The sequence below is a fragment of the Equus asinus genome, chromosome 26 (genome assembly GCF_041296235.1).
Source record: "Equus asinus isolate D_3611 breed Donkey chromosome 26, EquAss-T2T_v2, whole genome shotgun sequence".
NCBI classification, from domain to species: Eukaryota; Metazoa; Chordata; class Mammalia; order Perissodactyla; family Equidae; genus Equus; species Equus asinus.
Window position 1 is genome coordinate 39,610,462 of NC_091815.1, and position 26,691 is coordinate 39,637,152.

Sequence of the window (26,691 nt, forward strand, 5' to 3'; positions counted from 1 at the left end):
GGGAAAGCAGGAATTTTGTCCTGATGGCATCTCCTTGTTCCCCTCTCTATCACCCCTAGAACTCTTCTTTCAGTGTTTCCTTCCATGTATTTTATAATCTTTCAGTTTCTTTATCCTCTGGCTCTCTCATAATGAATTGAAGTGATCTTAGCAACCTCCTCTTAAAAATTCCCTGTGCAGTGAAGGGCAGGCAGAAGGGCAGACAGGTACCAACAACTAGGAGCCAGTTTGTGCCTGTAGATCAAGGAAGCAGAGAGTAGATGCCCTGGTCTAAGAAGCAGTAGCAGAAGAAAAAATCAGTGATTGACAGGGCTTCTCCCTTGCAGACTGGTTGCACCTTGGTGGGATGCTCCCAGTACCAGGAAGGAAGGAGCCTAGACAGAACCTCACTGTGTATCTACAAGTCAAACTTAAAAGAGAACTACTATAAATGTACAAATGTCAAGCAAAGAGTAACTTCCACTCCAATATTGCTCCTTGGGGAAAAAAGCAAGTCACCATCTACTTGAGTCCTTAAGGTGTTTTATTATTTGGTGTCCCTTGGATTGCTTTATTTTCCACCACAAAGTAGTAGTTGAGGAAGACCAAAGAAGCCCCAAAAGCCAAATTAGTATTAGTTGTCACTATTTATAGAGGTCGTATAATAGTGAAAGAGGAGATTTGACAGATTTCAGAATTATTCCTGGAGCATTCCTAACAAGTGTCAAATGTTTGTCACCATTCACCAGCCTTCTAGACAACTTTGAGAAACAATGCGTAGCACAGGCCATGAGTGTATGCCTATAGAACAAGTTTAGTTAGGCATGGAGGGTATAGAAGCTGTTCTGATGACGAATGATGTCGAGAATCTTGTCACGTGCTTATTAGCCATTTGTATGTCTTCTTTGGGGAAATGTGTATTCAGATCTTTTGCCCATTTTTAATAGGGTGATTTGTCTTGTTATAACAGTTTTTGTATTTTCTAGATGCAAGTCCCTTATCAGATATGATTTTCAAATATTTGTCAGTTTATTTTTACACCAAATCTCTTTACTGTGTTTGTGTAACTCGATATTACATTAAGGACACAATAGGAATCATATGATCTAAAAACCATGTGATTGAGTTTTAGTAAGTGGTGGGAACCTATCCGCCAGTTTCCTTGAGTAGGGTATATTAGCCAAGAGCATTCACGGACAAGAGTTTTGAATCTGACTCTATGCCAGATGCTGTTTCGGGAACCAGGGAAACAGGCAGCAAAATATCCCAGAGTTTGTGTTCTAGTAACAAGATAGACAGAATGCCAGGTAATTTTAAGTCTATGAAGAATTGTTACCTGTGAATTGGGCTTCTCTTCAGTATCTTTCAAAAAGAAATAAAGAATGTTTGTCCATATAGTGAGTTGATAGCGGTTAGTTATAGGAACTTGAGAATTTGATGCAGGATTCTCTTTTGAATCTTGTCACTCTTCCCACAGGTCCCACTTGCTCCAAGTAACCAAAGAATCTACTTCTCCATCAAAACCTGAGCTCTCAGCCTTGCATTAAGATGGAAGAAGCCAAAGTACCCTCCCTTTCCAACTACGGACTGCAATGGTGTTTCAAGCAGCTAAGCAAAGAAGAGTTTCAGACATTTAAAGAATTACTAAATGAAAAAGCTTCAGAACTGGAAGCATGCTCCTTTCCGTGGGTTGAAGTGAATAACGCCAATATAGAACATCTAGCCTCCCTCTTGCATGAGCATTATAGAGGATCTCTTGCCTGGAAGATATCCATTAACATCTTTGAAAAGATGAACCTGTCAGCACTCTCTGAGAAGGCAAGGGATGAGATGAAAAGTGAGTAAGATTTGGGCATATCTGGTGTAGGAGAGAAAGGAGGGGATCTCAAGTTGCCATGGGAATGGGGAAGGTACGCTTTTCTCATTGGGGCCAGCTCTACAGCGTGAGTCTGAACTGTGAGAAGTAACTTATTGGCCATACTCATTGGCTGAAAATTAGTGTAGCCTGTGAAACAATGAAGGAGAGAAATGGGTAGACAGACCCTCTACCTGGACAGAATTTGGTTGAAGTTAATAGACAAAATTTAGAGTCAAAAGTGCCAAGCTCGAGCTCTGGAGCTTCCACTTGTTATTTGCGTGACTTTGGGCAAGTCCCTCCTACTCTGGCCCTTGGAGTCCACATCCTGGAACAGTAAGCATGATGCTTATATGTGCTATTGCAAAGGTTCGATGAGATAATATATGGAAAATGGTTAACAAATCTTCATTTATTGAGAATACTGTGGTGGTTGTACAATGAGTGTCACCCTTATTTCTTGCCCCAGGCTGAGGGACTGAGATTCAAGGAACCTTTCTAAGAATTGACCTTACTCGGGCTGTTGATGTCCATATTATAGTAATGTACTGAGATCAAATGATGTGATTATCTTAGGGTATTTAGGAGAAAGGTAGTAGAAAAAAATTAGCTCTCCTCTATTAGGAGGAATTCTCTTCTTCAACTGTGGACAGAAAACTTAAAGAGGCCCAAGTGTGAGCAGTCAGATTGGCCCTAAAGACTACAGGTACTACATGCCTAGATGCAGTTCAGCAGCTATAGCTGTAAAGGAATTTGAGAAGCTACCCCTTCTGAGCTTCAATAAAAATGCTGTATGGAAAACATGTTGATATTATTCACAGGAAATGAGGGTTATAAAATTAAAATGACAGCCAATATTTACTGAACCAGTACTCCAGTTTAGGCACCATATTTAAACTTTCATGTACCCTGTCACTGATTTGCAAACTCACCCAATGAAATAGGTTCCTCACAGCAGAAGCTAAAATAGAAGTTCCACCAAGTTATTCAACTTGACCAAGTTCATAAGCTAATACATGACAAAGATGATTAGACTCATTATTTAACATTCATTTAGCATATCTTTAGATGATCATGCACCATGTGTCATTTATAGCTTTCAGTGCAGTAGGGAAGAGGGATAAAGGGGCAATTTTTTAACTGGATGGTGTAGAACAATATGGGAGATTCCTGTTCCAGACTACAGGGAAGTGAAGACTAGCATCACTTCCTAGAAGAAGTAAGGTTTAGGCTGAGAAAAAAACAAAGGAAAAGAGTTAGCCAAGTTAATTGGGCATGTTAGAGAAGAAGATTCTGAGCAAAAGATAGTACGATTATGAAGTCTTTCCAAGAGCTTGGCTAGACCATGAAGAATGGCAGAAAGTGTGGCAGGAGATGAAGATGGAGAGATGGACTAGAAATCAGACAACACAGCATCTAGAAAACAATTTTAATAGCAAGGATAAGCAATTAAATAGTTTTAAAGAGGTGGAGGGGGCCCAGCTCCATGGCCAAGTAGTTAAGTTCACGCGCTCCGCTTCGGTGGCCCAGGGTTTCGCCACTTCAGATCCTGGACATGGACATGGCACCGCTCATCAAGCCATGCTGAAGTGGAATCCCACGTGCCACAACTAGAAGGACCCACAACTTAAAATACACAACTATGTACTGGAGGGCTTTGGGGAGAAAAAGGAAAAATAAAATCTTTAAAAAGAAACAAAAAAGAGGTGGAGGTAAGAATAATCAAATAGACATTTCAGCATTGTTGCTGAAGTGTTGAGAGGTCCACAAAGAGTCATGAATAGATACGGGGAGACCAGCTGGGAGGTCATTCTAGTATACCATGGGACGAATAAAGGTGAACTGGACTGGGGTGATGATGGCAGTTAGAGAAAAGAGTAGAAATGGAATTGTAAGATGTTTTGGAAGCAGACACGATAGTTTTTGAGGACTAAATGCAGAAAGAGAATATGATGTCAAGTATGATACTCAAGTTTCTGACATGAGTGGAACCCCATCCACCCACTTTCTCATCCCAGAAAACACTGGAAGAGATGTTTTCCAGCAAGTAGACCAAGGGAAGAGCAAGGGAAGAGTAGTCGATGTTAGATTTCATGAGTTTATGATATCTCTATTTGAATATCTCACAGACATCTAGTGAGTAGTTAACTAACTAGTCTGAAGTTTAAGAGGGGCACTTAGGATGACTCTTGAAGATAAACTCTTAATATTTCTAATATACTGCCTCATTATATGACTTACTTGAGGCCATACAGCAAAACTGGGACTGAAATTTACAAGTTCAAAACTGGAGCACTCTTACTATATAAATCTCTACTGCTTAGATGTAATGGTGGCACTTGAGGATCTGACTCCATTGTCTCCTCTACAAGCTGGTCATGGAATAAACTGTGAGATCCTGGGCTCATCTTGGTTCCCCTCAGTAGTTTGGGTAGGGGATGCTCTCATCCCTGGTTTGGGTAATTGCTATGACTTATTGAGACTGTTGTCTCATCTACTCTCTGTTGCAGAATATTCACTGGCTGAAATACCAAAAGCTTCAACACCAAAGACTGACCAAGAACCAAGCATGGAAGAAGTACCAGGTCAGTGTGGGCATGGTGGAAAAATGGACGTGCCTAAAGCTACATGGTGACTAGTTAGTTGGACATCTAGGACTAGAACACTGACTTCTGATAGCCCAGTGTTCTTTATAGTCTAGCATCCTATCATTAGCTGACTGGATATGTTCTGAGGATCTGGAAATCATGGTCTTTCTTATTCTACGTCCAAGAGAGTTCTGTGATCTCAAGGATTTCTTGCAACTCATTGGGCTTCCCATCTCACTTTGGGCAACTTCACGACACTACTGGGACAAGCCTCACCTAATTATCTATTGCGGAAGCTTTAGTGGAGAGACCCAGGGAGCATGAAACCAGACTCAATACAATTCCCCAAATATTTGAGTACTGACTACATGCCAGGCACTGCTCTGTATACTTACGATACATCCGTGGAAAGTACCTGTGAATCCCCTGCTTTCGAAAGCTTATATTTCAGTGAAGGAGGAGGAAGACAGACGAACAAATAAGATCAAATTGGTGAAGCCAAAACATAGAGGGAGAGGTGCAGGCTGGTATAGACTGCATTCCCCGCATTACCCACCCTACCACCTGTATCTTGCTGATCTCCAGCAGTCAGTACTGACCACAAAGTTTAACACCTAGAAGGAGTCTGGACTAACCTTGTTTGGATGCAGCTTTGTTCAGGTTGTGGATAGGAGATCACCCTTCAAAGCTAAAGTCTGAGGAATTGATGTGAGTCACAGAATCTCAGAGTCCCAGAGGTTATAAATTGTTCCAAGTTTAATGTAAATCTAGGCTTAACAGGGTGAGTCCTATATATTATTATCTCTCTAGTGATAAAATTGTATCTTACAGGTTTCATAGATTACTAAGTGGTGGTTTAGCAGCGGTATGAAATAGAGACACTAACAGACTAATCTTGGCAGTAGGACCAAAGCAAAATTGACAGAAGCTGGATCTTATCACCAGCCACATTGGGAAATCCCTCCAAAGTACCACTGTACACAAGAACTGCCACTTGTTGAGACCTCATGGGTCAAGCACTGTCAAGTGCTTTATCTCATAATTCCAAAAAGAATCCCGTGTGGTTGTAACTGTAATTCCAGTTGTCCAGAAAGAAAACTGAGGCACAGAGGCTAAATGGCATGCCAAAACCCTACATTATTATAGACATTTACAGCTCTAAATTTCTTTTTAAGCACTGCTTTAGCTGTATACCATAGCTTTGGTATGTTGTGCTTCATTTTCACACATCTCAAAGTATTTTCTAATTTCCTTTATGATTTCTTCTTTGGTCTTTTGATTATTTATGACTGTCTTGTTGAATTTCCACATATTTGAGAATTTCCAAAATTTCCTTCCATTACTGATTTCTGATTTCATTCTAATGTGGTAACAGAACATAAGTTTTATGATTTCAACCCTTTTAAATTTGGAACTTGTCTTATGGGCTAACACATGGCCTGTCTTGCAGAAAGTTCCATGTCAGAAGAACGTGTATTCTGCTGTTATTGGGTGGAGCATTTTCCATATATTTGCCTCCACTGTTTTCCATCTCAATAAATCGCACATTATCCATGTTGTTATTCAAACCAAAATACTAGTCGTTTTGTCGTCTGATTTATTTATTTCCTCTCTCTACCCTCTACCTAATGAATCAGGAAATCATATGAGACCTATCTCTAAAGTATTACCCATTTCTACACATTTATTTCCATATCCTGTATATGAAAGTCATTTCATTTGAACCTCTAATGTGTTTCCACTCTGGTTACAAGCAATCCATTTTCCACACAATAACAACCAAGATATCTTTTAGAAATTTACATCTGGTAACTTTACTCCTCTGCTTAAAAATCCTTAAATGGTTTTTCATTTACATTTGTGATAAAGAATACAATTTTTTCTGTAATTTACAAGACTAACACCACCCCTATAACTATTCTTTAAATATGGCGAGGTCACTCCCACATCACCTAAGACACTATGTACTTAGCTGTACTAGGAAACTATTTCCTAACAAGTACACAAAATGGTTATTCTCGATAAGCAGTAGCTACTGTATGTCAGAGGCTGTGCTAATCCTCCACCAAGTCACCTCATTTAATCTTCAGAACAACTCCACAACATAGGAACTGTTATCCTTGGTTTATAGATGAACCTACGGAAGCATGTAAGCCCAGTGAGTTGACTAAGACCTCATAAGTTGTAAATGAGAGAATTCACATTTAAATCCTGTGTCTGACTCCAGAGTCTTAATCACAAGGTTTTACTCCTCATTTTAATGACTTGCCCAAAGGTCTCCAAAGAGCGGAAGTGAGACCAGAATCTCATATCTTCTGATTTTGGATTTGGTGCTCATTTTATGTGCTCCCTGCCCCTCCAGCCAATCCAGTGGTTGCCATGTTCCAAACTGGTCAGAAGATGAAATCTGGCATTGCAAATCTTATCTCATGGATTTTGTGAATCTGTGCCATCTCTGATTTGGATAATTCACATAAGTTTGTGGGAGTTTATTCTTCTTCCTCCTCTTTTTTTGCAGAAATTTCACAAGTTTTGGAACAAGATGGTGCCACAGCAACAGAGACAAAAGAACAAGGTAAATAAATCTGATTCACTCATTTTTTGTTTTTATGCCATCCTGAATGAAATTGGGTGAAAGAGCAGTCTATGAAGTATAGACAGCAGGGGAGTCCACTCTCCTTTTGTGAATCCTCATTTGTCCTGGTGTATCAGTCTATTCCCTAAGCGCTCAGGGAATCAGCACCGTGGATAGAGTCACATAGGTTCACTGCATTTATCTACAGTTTTTGTGAAGACAAATTCCAAAGACCTGTGATTCCAGTGAACTTTGGCATCAAGCACAAGCTTGTTTGATCGGTGCTAAGTATAGAGTCAAGAGTAGTTGTGTATTTCATTCAAAATTACTTAAATAGTTGTGGTTTTTTCCCCTCAATTCCTTCTATCAACCTCTATTTAGTGAGTAACTACCATTTGAAGAACTGTAATGGGAATAGTGGTAAAAATACATACATTTCTTGCCTTCATACTATTTACAGTCCAGAGTTATACATTAATTAAACCAAACAAAATATAAAATGAAGACGAGATCCCAGGTGCTATGATTGTGTGAAATGGCAGTTGACCAGCCAAGGAAGTGGCAGCTGTCTTCCCGAGGAAATAGTACTTCAGGCTTTTTATTGAGATATAATTCATATACCAAAAAGGCCACCCTTTTAAAGTGTCCAATTCAGTGGGTTGTAGTATGTTCACAAGGTTGTGCAACTTTCACCACTAATTCCAGAACACTTTTCTCTCCCAAAAAGAAGCCCCGAGCCCATTAGCAGTAACTCCACATTTCTTCTTCCCCCAAACCCTATGCAACCACTATATATTTCCATGAATTTGTCTAGTCTGAACTTTAACATTAACAGTATCATACAATGTATGGCCTTTTGTGACTTCATTTAGCATAATGTTTTCTATGTTCATCCATGTTGTAGCACATATCAATACTCCATTAATTTTTACTGCTGAATAATATCCCATTGTATGAATAAACCACATTTTCTTTATCCATTCATCAGACAAGTGGCATTTGGGTTCTTTCCACTTTTTGGCCATTGCGACTAACGCTGCTGTTAACACTTATTTAGAAGGAAGTGGTAATGGAAAGAAGTGATTTGACTTGTGAGATATGTAATAGAATTGGTGTTTAGGGTTTCAGGGGAAAAAAAGTTTCAGGAATGACTCCCACCTTTCTGTTTAGAGAATGTGATGGGTGGTGAGGCTGGGAGTCGATGATTTAAATTTCAAACTCTGTTGGAGCTGGCCCAGTGGTGTAGTGGTTAAGTTTACATGCTCCACTTTGGCAGCCCAGGGTTCACAGGTTCAGATCCCAGGTACAGACCTAGAACTGCTCATCAAGCCATGCTGTGGTGGCATCCCACATAAAATAGAGGAAGATTAGCACAGATGTTAGCTCAGGGCCAATCTTCCTCACAAAAAAAATAAAAATAAATTTCAAGCTCTGAAATTCGAGCTCTAAGTAGTAACAAATACCAATATTGATCACATCTCTAGAATACTTACTATGGGTCAGGCACTGTCCTCCACATGTTGTGATTATGCCATAGCATCCTATGCCAATCTCATAAAGGAGGTATTAATATCCCCATCTTCTAGATGAACAAACTACCAGAGAGGGTTGATATGAGGCTAAAACTAGATTTATGTATAAAACAATGAGCCAAATATCTGTTCGAAAGTAAGTTCTCATATAGAAGCTATTTCTCTGGTCATCACTTATAGGAAACTTACGAGGAGTTTTTGGTTGGAGGTCAAACACAAAATGAGTTTTTGATGCATTGAATTTGAGGTCCCTGTGACACTTTAAGGTGATGAGTTAGACACATGAGCCTGGAATTTTACAGAAGAAGTCAGCACTAGAAAGGGAGACTGGAACTCTTAAGCTCAGACACAATAATTGAATAAATCCATGGAAGAAGAAGAGGTGGCCAAGGAAGAAGCAGAAAGACCAGGATTCAACTGAAGACTGACTTCCTGGGGTTTCCCGACCCTGTAAAAACCTACAACCCAGGAGCACGGTCTGTCCATTGAGGATAATGCATCAGTCTGAGCTCAGCAAATAGAGGTTGTTCAGATCTCAGCTTCTGCTTCCTGTGGTTTTAATACATGTCTCTTAATGTCTTTGCCTGATACAGAATAATGAAGTTTAAGATTAGAATTTTTGTGCAAAGATTTTACATAGAATTAATAATCATCTCATACACTTGTGTGGAGAGAGTTTTGTCCTTTTTAAAGATAATGGTAGTACCAGCAAATGTAAAGACTGTAAGGACCCAGGAGTAGAGGGGGGTCTTTTCACATCCTTGAGTGCCTATAGGATGTCAGAGACTGTTGATGAGGCTGCAGGTATGGAGGTAAAATGACAACGCACTTTCTCATGGAACTTACATTGTGAGATAGGAGCTAGACAATCAAATGCATAAAAAAATTGCAGTTACGACAAATATTGGGATAAAAATAAAACAGGATCATGTAAAAGAATTATGGTTTGTAATGATAACAGTGGCCACTGATCATTTCTGCCGGGCCCTGTGCCAATAACTGTTGAATGCACCTTCTTTCTTAAATATCTATTACAACCCTTTAAGAGGATGTTAATTTCATCTCATAAGTGGGGAAACTGAGGCCCAGAGAATGGGGCAACTTGTTCCAAATCACGGAGACATTATAAAGTAGAGCTTGGATTCCAAGCAGAGTCTGTCTAACTTCAAGGGCTGTGCCTGCCTTTTTCTGTGGAGCAGCATTCTCCATCACATGCAGGTGTTTCTCCATAGAACCCGGAACTACTTGGATGGAACTGGAGGTGCACGTCTATCCTACAGGTGTAGAACATGGGGGCCATGGCACGCACATCCTCGCTCCCCCAAGCTTGTCTTTCAGAGACCACGTATGAGCATTTGGTGTAGATTATTCGTTTAACAAATATTTGATTGTCCACAGAGTGCCAGGAGCCGGGAGCTAAATACTGAAGACACACAGTGAAAAAGAAAGTCACTGCATAGTGTCTAACAGGGGGAGGCAGACAATAAGCAAACAAAAATGCAATGTGTCAAATCTTAAGTGCTGAAAAGAGATATCGGGTTTAAGGACAAATAGAGCTATTTAGTGGAAAGTTCCTAAGCTTTGAGGAAGTGATTTGGAATGAGGGATGGAGCTCATTATCAGTATATTACTAGGAAGAAACAACAGACTCATGTACATAGACTCTCTGACTTAAGATCCACTGAGTCTAGGTCCAGGGTTTTTGTTTTGGTGGTGTGTTGTTTTTTTAATTAAAATCCAGGCTTTCTTCAAACTTTGTCTCCTGTTTTTATTCTCCCCTCTCCTGACTGACTTAGGCGATGGAGATGACAAATGGTACTACAAGAGTTACGTGATGACAAAATTTGCCATGAAGTTGGATGCATGCTATGGTTTCAAAAACTTTGCCTCTGAGCACCCAGAAATGCAAACATTGCTTGGTGCTTTTAAACCAGACCAAAATGGTTTCCAGCCTCGCACTGTGGTTCTGCACGGAGAACCAGGAATCGGGAAGTCCACTCTGGCCAGAAGGATCCTGCTGTCCTGGGCACAAGGTGAAGTCTACCAGGACTTGTTCTCCTATGCCTTCTTCCTCTGTGCTAGAGAAATACAACAGATAAGAGAGAGCACTCTCGCAGAGTTAATTTCCAGGGAGTGGCCAGACTCCCCAGTTCCAGTGATGGAGATCATGTCCCAACCAGAAAGGCTCTTGTTTGTTGTTGATGGTTTTGATGACCTGGACTTCGTCTTCAAAGATGGTGACATAAATCTCTGTGAAGACTGGGCAGAAAAACAACCCATGTCCATCCTAATGTATAGTCTGCTGAAGAAAGTCCTGCTCCCCGAGTCCTCCCTGATAATCACTGTCAGAGACGCGGGCATAGAAAAGCTCAAATCCATTGTCATGTCTCCACGTTACCTGTTACTTGAGGGGATCTCGGTTGAAAAAAGGATTCAGTTGCTCCTCCAGCACATTAAGAATGATCATCAAAAGATGCAAGTCTTGCAATCAGTGGTGGACAACCATCTGCTGTTTGACAAGTGCCAGGTCTCCGTTGTGTGCTCGCTCATCTGTGAGGCTCTTAAGCTGCAAGAAATGTCAGGAAAGGGCCCTCCTCCTACTTGTCAAACTCTCACGGGCTTGTATGCCACCTTTGTGTTCCATCAGCTCACTCCACAAGATGCATTCCCGCGCGCTCTCAGTCAGGAAGAAAGAGTTGTCTTGAAGGGCGTGTGCCGGCTGGCTGTGGAGGGAATGTGGAATATGAAGTCTGTGTTCTACGGCGATGACCTGGGCGTTCACGGGCTAAGGAAGTCTGAGCTCTCTGCTCTGTTTCACATGAACATCCTTCTCCAAGACAGCCACTGTGAAAGGTGTTACTCCTTCCTTCACCTCAGCCTCCAAGAGTTTTGTGCTGCCTTGTACTACGTTCTAGTAGGATTAGAAAGAGAGGGAGATCTCTACCCTCTGTTCATTGAGAATATAGGGAGTTTGACGGAGCTCAAACAGTTTGGCATCAGTGTCCACTTGCTCCAGATGAAACGATTCTTATTTGGCCTCATGAGCAAAGAGGTGATAAAGACTCTGGAAGCCCTGCTTGGATGTCCTGTTCCCGTGGTGGTAAAGCAGAAGCTCCTGCACTGGATCTCTCTGTTAGGTCAACAGGCCAACAGCACTGCCCCTCTAGACTTCCTGGATGCCTTCTACTGTCTTTTTGAGACTCAAGATGAGGAGTTTGTTCGCTTAGCATTGAACAGCTTCCAAGAAGTGCGGCTTCCAATGAACCGGCGAATGGACTTAATAGTGTCTTCTTTCTGTCTCCCGCATTGCCGGTATTTGCGGAAAATTCGGATGGATGTCAGAGAGATCCTCTCAAGGGATGAGCTCACCGAGGCATGGCCCATGATTCCCGAAGGGTGAGTACTGCATGTCTGCAACTTTATTCTTTCTGCTTTCCATCTTTATGCAGGTATAATTGACAAATAAAACTTGTGTATATTTGAGATGTATGACTTGGTGTTTTGATACACATAAAATAATCGCCACAATCAACCTAATTAGCATATCCATCACCTCACATAGTGACTAGTTTCTTTTTTGTGTGTATGGTGTGAACACTTAAGACCTATCCTCCCAGCAAATTTCAAGTATACAATACAGTGTGGTTAAATACAGTCACATGGCTGTACATTAGCTCTCCATCTTGTATAACTGAAACTTTGTACCCTTTGGCCAAGATCTCCTCGTTTCCCCTCCCCAAGCCACTAACAACCACTATTGTACACTCTGCTTCTATGAGTCTGACTATTTTAGATTCTATACATGAGATCATGCATGTCTTTCTGTTACTGGCTTATTTCACTATGCGTAATGTCCTCTGGGTTCATCCATATTATTGTAAATGGCAGGAGTTCCTTCTTTTTTGAGACTGAATAATATTCCATTGTGTGTGTGTGTGTGTGTGTATATATATATATATACACACACACACACGCCACATTTTATTTATCCATTCATCCCTTGATGGACACTTAGGCTGTTTCCATATCTTGGCTATTGTGACTAATGCTGCAATGAACACAGAGGTGCAGATCTGGCTACAGAGGCTACATATCCTTATTGCTGGAATTTGATATGATTTTCAAAAACATCAGGGTCCCAGATAATTCTTTAAGGATGAATCACCCAGATGTTGTCCAGCTAGCTAAAATGGTAGGACTTGAATCTGGCTAATGTTGATAGCTGAATAAGCTATTTCAAAATACTGGGCCCCACCCAAGACTTTTAAAGGAAAGGCTCTGGGTTTGGAACCTGTGGAGATGTAGTTTGTTTGTTCTTATCAATGTGATCATTCAGGTCTGTGCACTACTTGTCTAGAGAAGAGTCCAGTGCAGTGCCATCCAGTAGAATTTTCTGCAGTGATGAAAATGTTCCATAGCACCTTGTCCAATATGGCATCCACTGGCCACATGTGCCTATTGCGCTGCTGAAATGTGGCAAGGGAGACTGAGGAATTGAATCTTTAATTTTATTCCATTTAACTCATTTGCATTTAAATAGCCACCTGTGACTAGTGCTTACTGGATGGAATGGGCACATCTAGAAAATGTGCCTTACCTGTCTGTCTGCACATCCATCCTCCTGTTACCCAGAATGATACACCTGCCAAGAATGTGAACATCGCCAACCATCTGCCAATATTTAAATCCCAGGTCTGCTGCTTCCTGGGGGTGTGATCTTGGGCAGGTTACTTAACCACTCTGTGCCTCAGTTTCCTCATCTGTAAAATGGAGGTAATGGTATCTACCTACCTACCCACCCTCCTACTACTTGTTAGGAGGCAGTTCATTTATACAGCTGAAGCACTTAGGAACTGCCTTGTTCTTAGTTAACATATAGATATTGGTTAAGAATACTGTCACAGCAAAACAGTTAAATCCTGAAGCTTTGCTTAAGGAAGAGTACGTGTCAACAAGGAAAGAAAGCACACTGCTGTTACCTTGTTCCGTCCTTTCCACGGCCAGGGGAGTCCATGACCTGAGAAATTTTCCTGTAGATTGGCTGAAAATGTGTGCAATATGCCAGGATAAGCACTGAGCTAGGTGTATTCATATATAATCATAAAAATCACAGCTATCGCACAATGCAATCTTCGTGAACGTTGCTATGCCCTTCCTTCTAATCTTCAAGGCAACCCTGTGCGATAGGTCAGCTCTCTGTGCGCAGACGTAGAAATGGACACTCAAAGGTGAAATGACAACCAAGAACAGCAGACCAATTGCTTTTAGGACCCAGAATTTGTGTAGTCGGTAACCATGGATTCTGATGGCCACTACTTCCATGTGTTGCATACCTAACATGTGCCAGGCATGATGCTAAGTGTTTTATAAGCATCCTTTCACTTGACAAAGGTTGGTTGGGTGCCCATGTGGTAGTATTTTAGGCATTCACGGCTCTAGAAGTAACCGGAAGTCCCTGTTCTCACAGAATGTTGTATCTCACAGGCAGAGATAGCCAGCGAGAAGATTACATGAGGTGGTGGTACCTGCCTTAAAGGAAAACTAGAATAAAAGAATGGTCAGTGACCAAGATGTTGCTCTGGATGGGAAAAGCAGCAAAGGCCTCTTAGAGAAGGGAATGTTTAAACAAAGACCTTTCAGGTACTTGGGGAAAGAACATTCTAGAAAGACAGGGTGGCAGGTGAAAATGCCCTGAGGCAGGAACATAGCTCACTCTATCCTCTCACCACCTTACATAGCACTGTTTCTCTGCCTCAGTACTATTAACAATGGGCTGGATGATTTTTTTGTTGTTGGAGCTGTCCTGTGCATATTAGGATATTTAGCTGTTTTCCAATCGATGCCAGTAGCATATTCCCTCCCAAGTCATGACAATCAAAAATGTCTCCATATTTTATCCGATGTCCCCAGGGGTGAGAATTGTCCTCTGGTTGAGAAATAGGAGTCTAAAATAAGGACAATTAGTCATTCCAGTGGTACAGATGGAAAAATAGAGGCTAAGGAGTCCACAGACTTGCCTAGCCAAGAAGGAGCTAGAATTTTTCTTTTAACTGTGGTGAGAACACAACATAGGATCTATCCTCTTAACCAATTTTTAAGTGCGCGATACTGTATTGTTAAATACAGACACTGTGCTGTACAGCAGGTCTCTAGACTTTATTCATCTTACATCAGTGAAAGTTTATACACACTGAACAATAACTGCCCATTCCCCGCTCCTCCTAGCCACTGGCAACCACCATTCTACTCTCTGCATCTCTGAGTTGGACTATTTTAGACACTTCATAGAAATGGAATCGCGCAGTGTTTGTTCTTCTGTGACTGGCTTACTTCACTTAGTATAACGTCCTCCAGGTTCAGCCACATTGTTGCATATGGCAGAATTTCTTTCTTTTTAAGGCTAAATAATATTCCATGAGCCAGCCCTGGTGGTTTAGTGGTTAAGATCCAGCACACTCACCACTGAGGCATGGACTTGTTTCCCAGTCAGGCAACCACACCACCCACCTGTCGGTTGTCATACTGCGATGACTGCATGTTGCTGTGATGCTGAAAGCTATGCCACCAGTATTTCAAATACTAGCAGGGTCACCCATGGTGGACAGGTTTCAGACAAACTTCCAGATTAGACAGACAAGGAAGAAGGACTTGGCTACCCACTTCCAAGAACACTGGAGATGAAAACCCTGTGAATAGCAGCAGACCATTGTCTGATATAGCGCCAGGAGCTGAGGGGATGGTGCAAAAAGACCAGGCAGCATTCTGCTGTGCTGTACACAGCGTCTCGAGAATCGACTTGACAGCACTAACAACAATGGTCCATGGTGTGTATGTGTGTGTGTGTATATATATCACATTTTCTTCATCCATTCCCCATAAGTGGACATTTAGGTTGTTTACATGTCTTGGTTATTGTGAATATTAGAGTTCAGATCTCTCTTCATGATGCTGATTTCAGTTCTTTTGTGTAAATGAGATTACTGGATCATCTGGTAGTTGTATTTTTAATTTTTTGAGGAATCTCCATGCTTTTCTCCATAGTGACCACACCATTTTACACAAGGGGAGCTAGAACTTAAGCACAAATCTGATTTGAGAGCTGGTGGCTCCAAATCATCCTATTTATGCCCCAGGGTATTGAAATATTCAGGAGACAGGGTCGATACGAGAGCACTCATGCAAAGCATAAGGTGACATCACTAAATTGTCCTCAGAGCCTCTGTAGCCATCCCTGTCTTGCCCTAATAGACTGTTTCTCTCCTCTGATGATGTGGCCATTGCTTGTATTAAAATCCATCCTGTGTAAGCAAATGTTTATTTCCTTCTCCAACATAGGATGCAGACCAAGACCTTCATTGATAAGTCGTGGGAAAATCTCTGCTTCGTCCTCAGCACCCATCCAAACCTACGAGAGCTCGACCTGAGTGGCAGCGTCCTGGATGAGTGGGCCATAAAGACCCTCTGTGTCAAGCTGAGGCAGCCAACCTGTAAAATACAGAATCTGATGTAAGGCTGCCCAGCCCCTGGTACATGCCCCTTTGCATGTCTATGTTGGGGCTCTCCTCTCCTGCCTACTGACAGAAAACTGGTCTATAAAATGTATTCAGAGGGGATAAGTGCTGAGGAAGGTATAGGAACCAAGTTTCCAAAACATGAGGAGTAACTAAAGACCTTGTGAAGGGATTACTGAGGCAGGCTCATCTACTGTGGGTCTTGAGGGATGAATAGGAGTTGGTTAGTAGGGGAAAAGATGAGGAAAGCTCATTTCAGGCAAATGGTAGGCCATGAGGCAATGGCAAGACCAAGGTGCATGATCTATGGGACCATTCAAATCAGGCTAATTAATAAAGTAACAAATATTTGAACACCCAGTAAGCTCCTGAGTCTGTTGTAGATCCCAGGGTATTATACCAGGCACCTGAAGTAGGAGATTAAGTACTAGTTCTACTTCAAAAGTTCTGTTCTTTATTCTTCCCTCCAAGATCAAGCTAAGCACATGTGACACCCAAGACTAGAGCAAGTCAAGATCTTGGTTGCAAACATCTTTTCCTTCCTGTCACTTCTGTTGCTTCTCTAAGTAGTTTCCTTACACTGGGCTGTGCCAAGGAGCTTGGTGATGCCAGAATAATGAAGAATGCCCTGTTCACCTTAAGTCCTACACCAAACTTCTCTGTCAGCTCTTATCTTAATGTTTTCACCTTGGGAATCCCTCTCCACTAGCTATCCCTATTTGAGGCTCTCATCATAACCTGTAATTTCCTTTAATCCACATCACCACTGTATTTGTAAGACAACAGTCATACACGGTAATGGTAAAGAGATCAGGAATTACAAAGGGTTTTAAATAAACCTTTTTCTGCCTCTTCAACTTTGTATTTCCCTAATTGGCTATCTTCACATATTATAGATTTTTCATACATTTACATGTATATATTGGTATGTGAATTTTTTAATCCAAATGGTCTCACATTATACATATTGTTCTAACACTTTTTCCTTCAACCTGAACTTGACTACGTATCTGTTTGTAGTTCTAGCCTATTCTTAAAGGACTATACTGTATTTCATTCTTAAGCATAACTCTTTTGTTTGACTGTTAAATGTCTCCCCCACTAGATTCAGTTCCATGAGAGCATGAACTATTAAGATTGCTTAATACTCTATTTCCAACACCTGGTGCATCACAGATGCTTAAGTATTTGTCACTTTAAAATAAAATAAATGCAAATAATGAGAGGAGTGAGAGTTGGAATGGGAGAAGAGTGAGAAGGAGAAATTAGGACACAACTCTATGTCACCAGTGTCTAATCAGCATTTTCTTTTTTCCTCTTCTGTAGATTTAAAGGTGCCCAGATTACCCTTGGTCTCCGTCATCTCTGGATGACTCTTCTTGTCAACCGCAATATTAAATACCTGAACTTGGAGAGGACTCGCCTGAAGAATGAAGATGTAGGGATGGCATGTGAAGCACTAAGACACCCAAACTGTTTGCTGGAGTCTTTGAGGTGAGTGCTGGCTATGGTTTTGGTTTTTATGATTTTGTCTTTGTTGTTGTTGTTTTTACTTTTTATTTTGAAATAATTACTCACAGCGAGCTGCAAAAATATTAGAGAAAGTTGGGAAGGTGACCAAGTCTGGAGATGGTTGGTGGCGGTGGTTGAACAATGGTGTGTACGGACTCAATGCCGCTAAACTGTACACCGAGAATGGTTAAAATAGCCAATTTTGTGTTCTGTGTATTTTACCACAATAAAAAAGTAACTTTCAACGTTTCATAAAGATAAGACAAAATATTACAAAGAGGTCACACGTACACTTCGGGCAGTGTCTCTCAATGGTTATATCTTACATAACTACAGGACAATGTCAAAACCAGGACGTCGACACTGGGCAATGTGTGTATGTTGTTCTGTCATTTTATCACATGTGTAGATTCATGAAACCACACTGCTACTGAGATACAGAAACGCCATCATCTTTGTGTTGCCCTTTCATAGTCACAGCCCTTCCCAGCCCCACCATCCTGAATCCCTGGCAATAACTCATTTTCCATCTCTACAATTTTGTCATTTCAACAATGCTACACAATGGAACCATGCAGCACGTCACACCCTGAGATTGGCTTTTCTCAATCAACAAACGCTCTTGAGGTCCATCCAAACTGTTCTGTGCATCAATAGCATGTTCCTTGTTATGGCTGAGTGCTATCCGGTGATATGGATGCGCCACAGTTAGTGTAACTATCCACCTATCCAGGGATGTTTTGGCCATTTCCAGTTTGGGGCTATTACTACAGTTTTGTAAATCCTAGGCATGCGTTTTGTTGATTGGATTAGCTTGGTATAAAGTCACAGCTCCTCGATGCTTTTGGTATTCTGAGACAGAGAAGCTCAAGGTCTGTTTCGAGCTTTGTGCATTGACACACAGCAACTTGGAAAAGTAGTTTGCTTTGCACAACAGTGTGATTGCTCTGTAACCCACAGGCTGCACTTTTAAGAATGTGACCCAAGGAAACCAGCCAAAGCATAGGAGTCCTTGCAGGATGGACATGCATTTGTGTTTGCCCAAGACCATGTGGTTTTACAGTCCTCTCTGGGAACAAAGAGGAAGCAGCTGCCGATTCTCTCTCTCTAGCTGCTTCACAAATAGAGCAATTGGAGCTTGGGTTCAAAAAATAAATACGATACATCAGAGAAGAGGAGCCAAGGAAAGAGAAAGTGCAAAGTCATATGGTGGGAGGTGATAGCCTGTTTCTTGGAACCATAATGACTTTGCCTCCCAGCGATCCCTGAGGGCAGGAGTCTTGTTCTGTGTCCTTCACTGCCGTATTCCCAGAGCCTAGAACTGCTCTGTTCCTAGCACCTGGCCCGTATTATTTCCCCAAATGTCTACTAGATGGAAGAGGGCATGGGATGATTGGGTAACTCTCTGAGTGGGAGATGACTTTGAAAGATTGGGTCAGATTGTGAAGCATTTTGATTGCAACCTCCTCAATATGACTTTCAAATCCTGCCATTTGCAACATGGACTGTGAAAGCATTATGCTAAGTGAGACAAGTCAGAGAAAGACAAATACTATATCACCTCACTTGTATATGGAATCTAAAAAAAGCCAAACCCATAAAAAGAGAGGGTAAAATGGTGGGTACCAGGGCCTGGGGGGTGGGGGAATTGGGGAGATGATGTTTAAGGGTACAAACTTGCAATTAGCAGATAAATAGTTTCTGGAGATCTAATGTACAGTATAGTGAATATAGACGACAATGTGGTATTATAGTCATCAAACTTGCTAAGGGTCTAGAACTTAATTATTCCAACCACAAAAAAGAAATGCTAATTAGGTGACATGATAGAGGTGGTGGCTGATGCTACAATGGCAATCATATTTCAATGTAAATATATCAAATCAACATATTTGCACCTTAAACTTACCCTTGCAGGACATTCGGTCCTGTCCAAAATGTGCAGAAGACGCTTGAGCCAAATGTCATGCATGGACCAAATGTCTTCTGGACATTTTGGAGAGGACTGAAAGTCTGCTATTCATACTTACACAATGTTATATGTCAGATATATTTCAGTTTTTTTAAAAGTACAATATAAATATATGCAATGTTGGCTGGTAATCATTGCTATGAATAAACTAATCCTGGAGAGGTGGGAGTAGGGTGGGGTGGAACAGGCACAGTTTAAGTAAAGTGTTAGGGCTGGCTTACTCAGAAGAGGCAATGTTCAGGAGACCGGAATGAAAAATTGAGCCATATAAAGACCTGGGATTGGGGGTGAGGAGGGATGTTGCAAACAGGAACAGCAAATGCCCAGACCCCCAAGGCCAGAGCAAAGAGTGTCCAGGAATCAGCAATATGGACAGAGTGGCCGGTGTTCAGTGAGTGAGGGGAAAGGGGTTGCTTTTTGGGAGAGACAAGGATGTGTTCCATATTGCCTGTCTCTGCAGGTTGGATCACTGTGGGTTAACCCACGCCTGCTGTGTGGTGATCTCCCAAATCCTCATGACGTCCATCAACCTCAAGTCCCTCAGCCTGGCAGGAAATAAGGTGACGGACCAGGGCATGAAGCCTCTCTGTGATGCCTTGAAGGTCTCCCAGTGCACCCTGCAGAGGCTGATGTGAGTCACGCTTCTCTCTGAGGGGTTATCTTCTCTTAACTGAGATGGTCCAAGTGACGGGGAAGTGGAGGGAATTCGCTGATGCATGAGCCGGGGGTTAAAATGGGAGCTGTGACCTCATGAGAATGCCCCAATGTTGAGGATTAAGAAAGACCCAATAAATAACATCTCTGTCTTTGCTACTGAGCTCTGAACTGATGTAAAAGATGGAACCAGAAGACAAACTCATAGAACCAGAGAGTAGAATGGCAGTTACCAGGAGCTGGGAGTCAGGGAAGTGGGGAGATGTTGGTCAAGGGGCACAAACTTCCAGTTATAAGATGCATAAGCTCTGGGGATCTCATGCACAGCATTCTGATTATAGTTAACAATACCATGTTATATACTTGAAAGTGTCATCGATGCTGAAATCCTGGAGTCATAGGCTTGTAGGGAGAGCTGCCATCTATGGCGTCCCTTGAGCACCAGGCTACGTGTTAAGTGTTCTAGTCCCATTCTTCTAAAACCTGCCACAGCAGTAGCATCCCTCCTCCATCAGGAGTTTGGTTCTAAAGTCACAGCAAAACTTGAAAACCAAATAACACAAATTGCCCTTTAAGGCCCAGAGGGGGAAAAATCACAGTAGAAGCCAACAGACCTTCCATCAGTCTGTAGGAGAGGTGGGAGAAAACTTTCATCTACCCTCTTATGTTCAGTATCTGGGGCCTGAAAATTAAACTAACAATGGACAGATTAACCAGGAGAAAGAGCATACAAAGTTTATTGATAATTTTTTTAACACGCATGGGGGCTTCACAGAAAAGAAGTGAAAAATCCAGAGAAGTGGTTAGACTCAGGGGCTCATATACCATTTTAACAAAGGGGGATAAATTGTGGAGAACGGACAAGACAAAGGAAAGAGATTTTGGGCTTCTAGGACTGATAACTTGTGGTAAGGTGACTAGCGAGTACACGGGGGAAACTTATGGTAGATAAGGGTAATGTGAAGACATCTCAGGACCATCTCTGTCTCTGGTGATAGGGGTGGTTCTCTCCCTGGTACAGGAGGTGGGGGGACACCTACACAAGGAAGTTTATGCCCTGCTTTTAGGCTGATGGGCAGAGCACAGAGAGCTCTTCTTGTGTCTGATTTTTTTCTCAATTGTCTTCAGTTCAAAGTAACCCTTATGTTAAAGTGCCATATTTGGAGCTGGCATATCCAGATCCCCTTCAAGTCCAACCCAGGCAGCATTTCTTCCTTCGTTGAAAGAAATAACCATCAGTGATAAGGAGTAAGTGCCGCCATATGCAATGCACTGCTCTAAGCACTATGGATATGTTAATTCGTTTAACTTTGTCACAACCCCATGACAGAAGCACTGTCAAACTCTTATTTTTCATGTACAACTTTTTCTTAAGCTTTGAGAAACAGATGGAATATCTAATTTATGTGTAAGGGTCACGACATGCTAAATGTAGGTACTCCTAAATAGAGAGGTCACACATCTCAGCAAAACCTCACACCATAGCATACGGGGGAAGGAAAACAGCCAAGTGGAGAACAGATTCACAGTGCCTGTGTGTTCCCCATTGTGGCTGATGGCAGATATAATCACTGACGATATTTAGAGTATTTTTTTGGACTGAAATACCAGAGTTGAGTTCACAAGTTAAGCACAGACACGATGTGACGTCACAACACAATGTGACGTCACCACCATCTGCAAGGGCATGTCAGCTACAGGGCTGATGTTTCTTTCTCTTCCTTGCAAGGGAGGCAGAGATGAAACTTTAAGAACAGAGCTCATCACCTCCTTTCTGGGGACTCTCTCCTTGCAGACTGGGCAACTGCGGCCTCACGGCTGCTGACTGCCAGGATCTGGCCTCCAGCCTCATCAGCAACCTGAGCTTGACACACTTGGACCTGTCCAGCAACAGCCTGGGGAGTGAAGGCATGAATCTGTTGTATCGAACCATCAAACTTCCCAACTGTGGGCTGCAGAGGCTGATGTGAGTCCAACTCGTGGCCTTCGAGGACTTTATCGCTTTGTCACAAAGAGCACGTGCTGCTCTCAAAGTGCTAAGCAGTGGGGAGCGTGGATATTGTCTCAATGAAGGGAGCTGATAAGTGCTACCTCCCGTCCCTACCAGTCATCTCCTGGATCTCATCCTTCTGTGTAAAATTCTATCTCTGCCTTTGTGTTTTCTTACAGAGGGAGGTCGTCACTCATCCATATACAGTCGATTCTCATTATTCGTGGTTGCAACGTTCTATAAAGTCACCGCAAGAACCGAATTAGCAAATATGGAACCATTGCTCCCAAAGTAGATACAGGGTTAGGTTCCTGCAGCCTCTGGTCACGACATTTTCATCAACCAAATACATAACCTCTTTTTGTCTGTTTCTGTGTAAAGACACCTTCTTTAATCCATGTTGTTGATTCGTCAACAGTGAACTTGCAGCCAACAGTGCTATAACTCACACCAGAAGGAAGCTTATGTAACACAGGCACTTTCTCCATAAGGCAAATCCCAGCCTTCTTGCACTTAGAAACACTAGACAGCCCTTTAGCACTGTGCTTGGGAGCCATTTTAAACAAAATCACCAACAAAAACAAAAATGCAAAAAATCATAGCGCTTCCTGGACCACAAAAAGGGCACGTGTTTATGGTTGAAAGCCGAAACAAGTTCAACCCCAGCTGGGAACGTGAGCAACAGGCAACTCAAATTTTCCTCTGCTCCGCACACGCGTGTGGCTACCTTGGACAGTGAGCACCACGAGTGTTGATTTTGAGGCTCACAAATAAATTTTAGCAAGTAGGCAAATTCACGAACACAGAATCTATGAATAATGAGGGTCGACTATTTATTAAGCACTTACTTTGGGCAAACACTCTTAGTTGCTAGTGATACAGACATGAAAGACAGATGTGGTCCCTATTTTACATAGGTTAAATTCTGGTGAGGAGGAGTTGACAATATGATTTTCAGACAATGGTGATGGTGATGCAGGGCCAACAGCCACAAAGTCTGTGTTACGCAGTTCTGGGAGCACCGTGCACACACCTGGAGGATGCTATGTCCTCTAGCTATCATATAAGATGTCTCTATCACTGTTTTAAAAACTGCCTCCTCATGTTGCCAGATTTCTCTTCTATCCCAAATCTTTGGTTGGCAGTGAGAATGAGAGACTTTTGTTACTCTCATTCAGTACCATCAACTTTCTGTGCTTTGCTCCATCAGGAAGAATTTGCTTTCTGCCATGTCGTCATTTTGACCAATGAGTCCACCAATAACTTCATATGAGTGAAAAATATTCATGCATTAATGGTATACCTGTAGCCAGAAATTCTGTTACAGAATATAACTTTAATGTCTATGTCTACCTTATGATGAATTCTAAGGTTTCCCAGTAAATAAGTGATGGGGAAATACTGATTGTAGTAGATAGAATAGTAAACCGCCCCCCCACCACGAAGATGTCCACATACTAATCTCTGGGACCTGTGGATACATTACCTTACATGGCAAAAGGGATCTTGCAGGTGTGATTAAGAATCTTGAGGTGGAGAGATGGTCCTGGATTATCTGGGTGGCCCCAATGTAATCAAGGGTTTTTATAACGGAAAGAAGGAGGTGGGAGAGTCAGAGGTGGAGACGAAATAACAGAGGTCACAGTGATGCAATTGCTGCCTGGAGACTAGGAGCTAAGGAACGTGGGCAGCCTATAAAAGCGGGAAGAGGCAAGGACACAGATTCTCCCTGAGAGCCTCAAGAAGGAACACAGCCCAGCTAACACCTGATTTTTTTAGCCCAATGAGTCTCAGATCTCCAGAACTGTAAGATAACGTGTGTTTTAAGCCACTAAGTTTGTGGTAATTTGTTATTACAGCTGTAAGAGACTAATGCATTGACTGTGAAGGAAAATTAAAAAGATGGTCAGAGAATCTCGAGTAGCATCCAGCACATGCATTATGCAGGCGTTGTGCCAAGTGCTTCATAGTCATTCCATCATTTAAGCCCAACGGCCTTCTTAAAGACAAACATAACCCCTTCTCAAAGGAGGAGCAAACTAAGGCCAAGAGAAATTGCATACCTAAGATCACACTGAAGCCTGAGGGTCACTTTTCTCTTTCCCTTGTGTGTGCCCTGCAGACTAAATGAATGCAACTTGGACATCGCTAGCTGTGGCTTTCTTGGCTTTGCACTTGTGGGCAACAGACGTCTGACGCATCTGAGCCTTAGCATGAACCCCTTGGAAGATGCTGGAGTGAACCTTCTGTGTGAGGTCATGATGGAACCATCTTGTCACCTCCAGGACCTAGAGTAAGTTCCCATGGTTGTTGGGGATCAACTCTACCATATTGAGGCCTGGGGTTCCTAGAAGATTGAGAGAGATGAGCAGAGAGACTGGTACCAAAAATTAGTTCCAGGGTCAACTGGTGCTCATTTTTTCCAGTGAACACTGTTCGTAAGTTGATGCATTGATGCCACAATGAGAGTGGGAAGGACAGAGAGATTATTCTGAACAGGAGCCCCATGGCAGGATCTATGGAGTTCTAGGTCACCCTTAATTTCTAAAACCTGTTCGCTTCTCAGAACGTGTCTCTTGCCCCAAGTTAATCTTCAGTTGTTTAAACTGTATGTGGGGTGGAGATGAGGGGACTATCTATCTTTTAATCCCTTTTCTCTCTGGGGATCAAATTTCCTCACCCCTTATTGGAATGTTTCTATTCAAAAGGACTATTCCATTATTAAGCAAACTGTAGAAAAATTAAAAGATCTCAATGAGCATAAACAAATCTCCAATCTCACAACCAAGTGATAATCACTGTTAATCTTTGGTAAATGTCTTCTGGATGCATAAGGAGCATTTAATGTTACAAAGGAAGGATCCTAGCAGTTAACGCTTACAGCATTCTTACCACATGGCCGGCACAGGCTCTAAATATTTTGCATTTCTAGTCTTATGTAGTCCCCCCACCAATCATACACCAGATGGGAACTAAAACTCCCAAGAATCCCAAACCTTGTCTTGGTCTCACATTCTGTCCTTGGGGATATGCAGATCAAAATAGCAAGTTAATCATGGTAGGGTACTCCATTGAATGATGTATCATAACTTTAAAAATCCCCTGAAGCTGGACACTTAGCTTATGTCCAATGTTTTAGTCATGTGTACCTTATAAACTTTGTGTATTTGGTAGTATTATGACTAATTACAAAGGTAGAATTAATAGGCCAAAAAGTGGGACCATTTTGAGATCTTTTCCCTCCCCAATCATGAACACAAGAAAGGAATTGGATGGAGATCATAGTCCACAAACCTCTGAAGGCACCTCAAGTATTAATTCCTCTATTTATTTTCACGAAATTGGCATTTCAAGCCCTACTTCTGCATGTTATAGAAACTAAAGCTTAGTCAATTGGAGATGTCATTTCTTTGGGATTGCATTTAAGTTCTGGGAGATTATGTGGTCCTCACTATCATCATTTATCCATGCTGGCATCTAAGACTTGGCCCTTCCCACCTGATCTTCAGGTGTGAGTACTCACAATGGAATCCTTCCTCATTCTTGAAGTGAATGCCTCATGGAGATGAACTCTCTCATCCCCAATGGGATCATTCCATTCTTAGCATACTAAGCATCAGATATGAGGCTCTGAAGCTGTTTCCATCATTTCTACTCAGATGAATCATCCAGTCATGACAGCAGGGCCATTTCCACCTCCCACCCCACTTGACCTGGGAACAGAAGCACAAGACCCCTCTCCTTTTGGATCCCAAACCCTGTCTAGCATTTCAACTATTTCTGTCATCTTTTCTCTCCCTCTCAGTGCTCTGTCCCTTTGTTGGGGACCATACCAGCTTCTACTCACTCACATTTTTTCTGTCTATCTCCCCCTCCATCATGGAGAATCTCTATCCCATCTTCAGGTGGGAAGCAAACTCTGATGTGCTCATTTCTTCTTCCAGAGATGCATCCAGTCACATCAAACACTGTCCCTGCTCTCTACTCTCCACTGTCCTCCCTCTCCTGAGCCAGTGGATGCCACATGGTCTAAGCTGTTCACAGGGATGGACAGAAAGCTTACCAGTTAGGAAAAATAAAGGAAATCCCCACTAATGTTTCTAAAATTATCCTACTGTAGCTCTCTCCTCAAAAGGTGCAGGTACGTTCATTCATTCTCATTCTCTCTCTCTGTCTCTCTCGCTCTTGCTCTCGCTCTCTCTCTCTCTCCCTCCCTCCTCCTGCAGATTGGTGAAGTGTAATCTCACTGCCGCTTGCTGCAAGAACTTGTCCCGTATGATCTCAACAAGCAAACGCCTGAGGAGCCTGGATCTTGCTGCCAACGCCCTGCGTGATGAGGGGATTGTGGCTCTGTGTCAGGGACTGAAGCAACGGAAGAGTTCTCTGAGGAGACTCGGGTGAGTTCCTGAGATCACCACATTGAGGGCTGGGCACAGAGGACGGGGGACCAGGGCGTGAAGTCGCTTGAACAAAGACGATATTCTGACTTTCACAATTCCATTAAATTAGACAGAATACAACAC

At 42.2% G+C, this 26,691-nt stretch overlaps 1 protein-coding gene across 1 annotated transcript in view; it reads left to right on the forward strand.

The window, feature by feature from the left end:
- The first annotated feature begins 1,485 nt into the window (after positions 1-1,485).
- NLRP5 (NLR family pyrin domain containing 5) overlaps positions 1,486-26,691 on the forward strand; it is a 31,822-nt gene continuing 6,616 nt past the window's right edge. Inside the window, exons 1-10 of the mRNA XM_070498773.1 lie at positions 1,486-1,816; positions 4,345-4,419; positions 6,941-6,997; positions 10,326-11,925; positions 15,865-16,035; positions 17,367-17,534; positions 19,985-20,155; positions 21,974-22,144; positions 24,291-24,461; positions 26,395-26,565. Coding sequence (XP_070354874.1) covers positions 1,528-1,816; positions 4,345-4,419; positions 6,941-6,997; positions 10,326-11,925; positions 15,865-16,035; positions 17,367-17,534; positions 19,985-20,155; positions 21,974-22,144; positions 24,291-24,461; positions 26,395-26,565 — 3,044 coding nt within the window. The 5' untranslated portion in view covers positions 1,486-1,527. The remainder of the gene's footprint in view (positions 1,817-4,344; positions 4,420-6,940; positions 6,998-10,325; positions 11,926-15,864; positions 16,036-17,366; positions 17,535-19,984; positions 20,156-21,973; positions 22,145-24,290; positions 24,462-26,394; positions 26,566-26,691) is intronic.